The sequence below is a fragment of the Myotis myotis genome, unplaced genomic scaffold, assembly GCF_014108235.1.
Source record: "Myotis myotis isolate mMyoMyo1 unplaced genomic scaffold, mMyoMyo1.p scaffold_m19_p_12, whole genome shotgun sequence".
Taxonomy (NCBI): Eukaryota; Metazoa; Chordata; class Mammalia; order Chiroptera; family Vespertilionidae; genus Myotis; species Myotis myotis.
In genome coordinates this window covers 64,350,316-64,358,489 of record NW_023416316.1, presented here as the reverse complement: position 1 = coordinate 64,358,489, position 8,174 = coordinate 64,350,316, and the positions used below count along the sequence as shown (strand labels likewise).

General features: G+C 39.6%; 1 protein-coding gene across 1 annotated transcript; it reads left to right on the top strand.

Annotated features, from left to right (window-relative positions):
* The first annotated feature begins 4,163 nt into the window (after positions 1-4,163).
* On the top strand, positions 4,164-5,899 carry TUSC1 (tumor suppressor candidate 1). The gene has a single exon (XM_036331285.1). It carries the CDS (start codon positions 4,640-4,642, stop codon positions 5,261-5,263), a length of 624 nt encoding a protein of 207 aa, XP_036187178.1. The 5' UTR covers positions 4,164-4,639; the 3' UTR covers positions 5,264-5,899.
* The last annotated feature ends 2,275 nt before the right edge of the window (positions 5,900-8,174 follow it).

Here is an 8,174-nt window from a genome sequence, read left to right as displayed (position 1 = left end):
ACTGCAAAAGTCATGCCTTTTGTTAATTACATATTTAAAAATCTGCAAATGAAGATCTACTATATAATAAGACAAGTCATTAGCAAGACTTGTCATTAACAAGGCAACGCCAGCCTCCTTCCTATTTCAGTCTGAATAATTCCAACATTCTACAAATCTTTCTTGGTGAGTTTCAATGAGCTCAGTCTGCCAGATATACAAAAAATGTATACACACTTGTAATAATTATTAATTCCAATGGGTTAAATCTGAAAAAAAGAAACATCAATTGAGCTATTAGTTGTAAAGTGTGTATAAATTTTTTTTGGAACACCCTATACTTTAGCTATTATATGGTTAGCATTTTTACTTTCTAAATCTTTTTTTAAGATTATATAAGAAATTGAATAAATGCTTTCGACATCCTAGTAATTTAAGAAATATTTTTATCACGCACACGCACACAGACACACATGCCCATACAATATAAGTTGCTCTATTTCCAGGTCTATTTGCACAAGAAATGTTAACATAGGGAAGGACCTCAGCATCAAATTACATGAACAGGCATTACTTTATCAATGTTTAAAAGAGGAAAAAGCATCTTGAGTTCAGGAGACCTAAGACAGATGTATGAAATGGTAGGGCAAAACTTTGCCTTGGTGGCATCTTCGCAGTCCGATAACTGAGGGGGAAAAACATGGAAGGAACTGTATAAACAAGAATTTATTTCTCACAATGATGGAGGCTGGGAAGTCCAAAATTAAGGTGCTGGCTGATTCGGTTCCCCAAAGAGGGGTCTCTTCCTGGCTTAAAGATGGCCACCTTTCAGCTGTGTACTCACATGGCAGAGAAAGAGAGAAAGGAAGCAAGTTTGTTGTGGTAGTTTCTTATATGGGAAATAACCCCATCATCAGAGCTTTACTCTCATAACCTTCTCTAAACCTAATTCCCTCCCAAGGCCTCATCTCCAAACACCATCATATTGGGTTAGGATTTCATTCAACTTAAGAATTGGGGCGGGGTCACAACTCAGTCCACAGAAGGGATGTTACAACCCAACTTCAGGGCAAAAGAGTTCAAGGACTTGATAGGAGAATGAAGAGTCCAACAGAGGAGTAATGTAAGGAAAGCATAGAAAGACCCAGAACACCCAGATTTGGGACAGCTGTTAAGTACCAGACTAAGGAGTTCAACATTGTTACACAATAAATTGATCAAAGTAATTAATCAAAGTTCATTTGGTGAGATATTATAGGATGGTTTAAGGAGAGAGGAAAAAGAGAAATATTAGATGTAGAATGACACATACCAATGTGAATGTGACATTCATTACCTTAATAATGTAGTTCACTTTATAAGAAATGTGACTCAAAATGGAGAAATGAGTCAAATGAATATGGCAATAAAAGTACCTTAGAATCCAACTGGGGATGCAGGAAACAAACTATATATGTCATGAGGCCTCTTTCTCAAGCAAGTACCTAGGAATATATAACAGCTACCATGTATGGAAGGAACAACTCATTTGGAGGATGGAAAAAAGGGGGCAATAAACTCAACGACTGTCATTCGTAGTTGGTTTTGAGAAATACTAAAATGGATGCATGAAGCGTAAGTCAAAAAACATTGCTATTTGCTGACACAGCTTTTCTCAACTACAGTATTGACAAAATAGTTGGTTTAATGCAATATATTAAGAACCACAATGACTGTAAAGTCATCTGTTCATCTTTTTCCTATACATAAGATAAAATTTAAGTTGTTGAATAATTAGAAAATGGGCGTTGGGGGTGTGGAGGGTGAAAAAAACTAAATACTTATAAAAAGTTCCCTTAATAAAAAAATAAGTTGTTGTTTCAGGGAAATAACAAAATTAACTATTCTAAATGACTCTTTCTGTGTTCTTCCTCTAAACTTCATAACATTAGTCAAGAAATCATCTTCAGCCTTAGTTTCCTAAACACAAAGTACAAAGAGCCTATTAGAGTTTTTATTTTATTTACTTATAAAAATTTCAAATTTGTTATTGGAGAATTCTTACCTCTTTTTCTTGAGTAAGAGTAAAGGACAAAAATACTGTGTTAGGAAATAGTGATTTGTGTCCTTTGATGCTTTTTTTCTATTTAACAAGCAAGTAATTTTACTGTTTAGAAACTCCCATCTTTAAAGGAAAGCACAGGCATTTATCTTTTATATTTTTTTCTAATTAATATATATTTTTTCCTATATTCTCTTCTTTTAAGGATATAGCTGCATATTTATTCTATATTTTATGTTTCATAATTCTTCCTTTCCAAGTTTTCTCATTTTATTTTCACACATATGTTATACTATTTGCACAATATTTTCAGATACAGATTATTAACAATGGTGGGTAGAAGTATTTTTCTAAGTTCTGTGCTCCCTTATTTAGAAATTACGTATATGTTCATCTTCAGGTATAGAATTCTTGAGATATTATCTAAATTTAAACACAAGTAATAATTTTGGCATCCATCATTGTAGTCATTCTGTTATCCCAAATACTTTCAATTTAGAGATTACATCCATTGTCTAAGCCTCCTATTCAGAAAGATTGGTGGAATCTCCATTAACCATAAGGTGAATGTTCTTTGCTATGCATAAATAACTTTCATGACTGTTTTTATTATAACTGTGTTTGATAGCTTTTGTTGAATCATTTTTTTTCCTTTTCTCCCCCCTCCCCATTCTTTTCTTTTTTCCTTCCCTTTCCTCTATTCCTTCCTATTAATAAAATAAAGTTAGTCTATTTGACATATACCTAAGAGTGTCAGGTAGTATTAATGAATTCTGTCTTTTGGGAGTATCCTAGTATAATTAGATTACTGTTAAGATATAACAGACAGACTGTCAATTTTACTGGATCTCCTTTTGTTTAATTAGTTTTACCTGCTTTTCATATTTTAGATTCCTTCATTAACTTATCAAGGCAAAAAGGCCTTCTCATATAACCAGCATCAGTGCCCTTTAGAAAACCTAGTGTGGCTTCATTACAGTGGTAGGTACAAAAATTTAGCAGGTATTCTACAAGTGAAATGAACTGTTTTAATCTGGGAAACTGTAAACAGAGAATACTAATAGATTTATAAATGTGGGGGTGAGGAGAGTGTAGCCAACAAAAATAAAATACAGTAGTACTCAATTCATAACATCCACAGAGGGGGTGACCAAATCTTATGCAGTGTTTTTCTCTAGCTTCCATGGCATATCTAACTTATCTCACATAAAAATAGTATAGCGTATATGTGAAAATAAAACGAAAAAATCTTGGAAAGAGGAAAAATTATGAAACTTATATAGAGTAAATATGGAGCTATATCCTTAAAAACTTAAACATATCTAAAATTGAGAACTAATCATCTTTCCTTACATACCAGCATTTTCTTGCATTCTCTGTATATACTATGGGGGAAAAAAACCACATTTTTTTTTTTTAATTTTTGTTCAATAGTCCAGAGTAGTTGGTGCATTATCTGCAAAAAAGTTTTCATTTACTTTTAATGGAAATGTAGAATGATATAGTCCTTAATAAAACTAAATTTACATTTCTGAAATTCTGAAATTCTATCTTTCCTACTTTTTTACTTCATGAAATGAGAATGACAATTGATAGATTTTGTTTGTGATTGTGGGTACTTAGGATTTTACGTGATAAAGGATAAAAAATTAAAAATAATTGCATTTTACCAGTTACTCTTTATTCGTACTATTTAATGAAATCCCCAGCTCTGTGAACCGAGATTCTTGTATGCTCTTCTTGTTCATTTACTTGTTCCAGTAGTTTGGAGACTTTAGTGAATCTAAGAACTATCTTTAAAAATAGATTCTTTCTAGTCCTTTTTCCCCCTATAAAATGTTTGGCATCGATATCTTACCCTTAACTTTACAATAACCCAGTTATTTTGTAGGTTGAGATCCTTAAAAAAAAGGCATGTGACTCTTTCAATGAGTTGCATCCACCTGTCCCCAGCCTGCAACTTACTGAATATTCAGTGTTTCTTGAATGAATGGAGCACATTTTGCCTTTCCTGGGTTTTATGGAGTTGCAGTTTGCAAGTGGTGTCCGGCATATATATATATATAATTTTATTTTTTATTTTTTGAGGGCTACCGGTTCGCACTTGAGGGCCTCATGCAGATGCTCAGCTCAGTTCTGTTGCATGTTTGTAAAGCTTGGAGCGGGGGTAAAGCGCTGCGTCCTAAACGAAGTCCTTGCAGCATTTCAGCTCGCATGGCTGTCCCAGGGCTCAGGACTGTTTGCTTTGCCACTGCCATGCACAGAGCCAGGTGAGCGCGGCCGCGGCGGCGGGGCTGGGCTGGGCGAGGCCGGCGGTTCCTGCAGAGCGCGGGCCTGCACGGAAGGAAGCGCCCGGCAGGGCCCCGCTGGATGCGCGCCTTCCCGCGCGGCCCGGCTCCCCGGGGCCATTGTGTGCGAGCGGCCCGGCGACCGCAGGCCCGGGGCAGCCCCACCACGGGAGACAAGACACGCCTCGACGGGCGAGTTCCCGGCCTCCTCTGGCCCGCGGCCAGCAGCCGCCTCCTCGCCTCCTCCGCGGTGGCCCCGGCCGCCCCGCCGGCCTAGCTCGCCCGAGCCTCTGAGCGCGACCTCGGCCCTCGGCGCGGCGGGACGGGACCGATGTGGCGCATGCGTGGTGGCGCCAGCCGGCGCGGGGGCCGCGGCGGCGGGGGCAGCAGCAGGGCCGTTGGCGGGCCGGGCCGCCCAGGCCGGGGTCGCGGCGGCGGCGGCGGCGGCGTGGGCTGGCGAGGCCGTGCGGACGGCGCCCGGCCGCAGCTGGAGGAGCGCTTCGCCGACCTGGCGGCGAGCCACCTGGAGGCCCTCCGCGCGCGGGACGAGCGGGACCGGCAGAACGCGCGGCTGCGCGAGGAGAACGCCCGGCTGCGGCTGGAGAACCGGCGGCTCAAGCGCGAAAACCGCAGCCTCTTCCGTCAGGCCTTGCGGCTCCCCGGCGAGGGCGGCGACGGAGCGCCCGAGGAGGCGGCGAGGGCCACCCGGGGCCCCGAGGAGGCCGGCGCGAACCGGACGGCGAGAGGCGGCAGCCCCGATCCGGACCCGGGCAGCCCCCGGGCGCTGAGGGCCCGCCTCGAGAAGCTGGAGGCCATGTACCGCCGCGCGCTGCTGCAGCTGCACCTGGAGCAGCGGGCGCCGCGCCCGCCCGCAGACCAGGAGGAGGCGTCTCCGCGCGAGCCCGAGCCCGGCCTGCCAGCCCCGGACCCGGAGCCCGCGGAACCCGGGCCGTAGCCGGAGGCCGCGGCCGGGAGGGGCGGGGCCTCACGCGGCCCCTCCTCCTCGGCTCACGGCCCCTCCCACCTCCGCACGCCGTGCCACGCGGGACTGGCCTGCTGTGCTGGGCCGGGCACTTCCGGGAGCTGCGCGGAGGCGCTGCGCATTGGGCCCTGGGAGGCTGAGCACCTGCCTCCTGCACCCGCTGGTTTCTATTTGGAGAGAGGCCTGGCGGCGGAGAGGCAAGAAGTGGTATCAGGCAACACCTCCTGATGCCGGGACTGTTGGGGGTTTGTGAGGACCTGTTGTAATTTCTCCCTCTATTTGGGTTCTTTGAGGGATGGATAAGGCATTTTTTTTTTTTGAGATGGTTATGTTTTGTTGTACATTCTTCAATCCCCTATGCCTCCAGCCATTATCTCTAACGTGGCCAACATTCTGTTGTTTTTATAAATCGGTATTACTTGGATTTCTGATAAAATACACCCTTTTTATTAAAAAGGTGTTATTTATAACATAGGGACTCGGTCTGCGCCTGGCTCTAGTTCTTATACATCTAATATATATCGATTTGTTTACCCCGGGAATTTTTAAAGTATCTACTTATAAGTGATTTTTTTGAATTGATAAATAAATCTGGTGCATTGAAAATAACCTAAAAGCATCCAACGACTATTATTTGAAGTTTGTGAAATGTTTACATATGTTTTTTCTTTAATATTTTACACATTTTAATATCTAACTTTGGTTATCCTTCGCAGGCTAACATTATCGTTTTGCCTTAGGCATATACAGTGATCCTTTTAAGCCTAAGATAGTCTAAACATTTCATTATTTTTATTCCGTTTTAGACTTTAGAGTATGGTCATTATTGCATGTCTACTTTGCCTAATTTTGACTTGAAGAATTTTTAAGAAGTGATCAATTATTTGTATATCAAAAGCTCGAAAACAAAATGATTTCAGTCTCAATTGATTTCAACGGAAAAAAGTCCTTCATTCTAACAGCAAATCTTCTAAAAATCACTTCAGTGCATTTTGTTAATGAATAACACTTTTGTCTACTAAGTAGGGAAGAGGATACTATTGTACCTGATAAAAATCGTGGGTGTATTGTAAGAGAAGGTTTAAGTGCTAGAAAACACTTCAGTGCAAGGAAAAAACCATGAGAAGAGTTTTTTGTTAGAGGTAGAAAAAAAATCATGAGTTAAGAGTTGTTTTATTTGTGGCATATTCCACAAGTTTCAAATATATAACATATATTACAAAGCAACGTGCCAGTGAAAATAGTTTTGTGATTTTCCTACTCCTGGGTTTGGAAGACACTGCATTTTACTTAAAGGTAATTGATATTTAGCTGTGAATATTAAAATCTTCCCCCATGACCAAGAATATGAGAAGAAATGGTGAGAATAGGTAGGTATATGAAAAGCACTTCTATCCCTTGTAGCTCATTTTCCAATACTGAAATAAACATTTTTAGGAGGCAGTACGAACTGAAGAAAGGACAGAAGGATATCGGCCCGACCACTATTTAATTTTGTGTTTAAATTAGTTAATCTGTCTAAGGCTTATATTTCCCATCATTAAAATGAATATAACCTACCTAAAAATGCTATAAAAAGTTTAGTGAGATGCTGTATGAAAAATAGTTGCTTCAAAGTAAGTGCACTACCAATGAGAATTACAGTCCAAAATGTGGAAGTTGTAAATGAATATTTTACTGACACACTCCTTTGTCTTCTACATTTTGTTCCTTTATGACTTTATAAGTATAAGCAGAGATGTGTATATTTTAAATAATCGACATTTTTCACTTCAGTATTCGCTAATAAAGCAAACACGTAAGATAAAGCCCTATGTAATAAGGGAATAAGTAAAAAAAGTTAAATATTGTCAGTTGTGGTAAAATTGAGAATATTCAACAAACAAGCAAAATATTTAGTTTACATAGTTTTTAAACATTTTGTCTTAAAACCATGTACAATATAAGCATGCTGAAACAATTTTTTGTAAAGTAATGACACACATATATACAAGCGAAAACTACTTTTTAGCCTAATTCCTGCAAAATATTACACATTCTGAAACCAAAATGCTCCATAGATGGCTTAAGTCTAATTGTATTTCAACTTTGTTGAAGTTTTATGCTGATAACTGGTAAAGTATCATGTAATAATATTTTTAAAATGTTATATTAAAATATGTACCTGTTTAAGAAATGGGTAAAATTGGTTTTAGAAAAGTTTGATTTAGGATCTACTTTAAAATAAACTGAAACTGTAGATCATCATACCTGTTAAAAATAAATAACATTTGCCCTAGCCGCTTTGGCTTGGTGGATAGAGCGTCGGCCTGCGGACTAAAGGGTCCCAGGTTCGATTCTGGTCAAGGGCACATACCTGGGTTGTGGGCTCGATCCCCAGAGCAGGGCGTGCAGGAGGCAGCCGCTCAATGATTCTCTCTCATCATTGATATTTCTATCTCTTTCTCCCTCTTCCTTCCTCTCTGAAATCAATAAAAATATATATTTAAAAAAGTAAATAACATTTTACTTTCATAATTTCAAATGTATTGTGTAATGAATAGAGGGTTTATCATTTGTAAAAATGAGCAACAAAATGTGTTAGGGAGAAGGATTGACATTTTTTAAAGTCAGTACTTTTGTATGACTGCTACACAAAAAATACTTTTTTATGTGTTTATGAAATTAAGATATAAAAGCAATTTAAATGAGTACTTAATGTAGGTTATAGAACATTCTCCTTGCTAAACTTCGTATACACTATAAGTATTTGAAGATTATTTGAAAACTTTTTTTTGTTTAAAAAGTCTTAGATTTAGGTTTGCCAATTCATGAGTATTGCCATGATGAAACTAAAATTATGTAATAAACTAAATATCACTATATATTAAATAATTATTGGCAG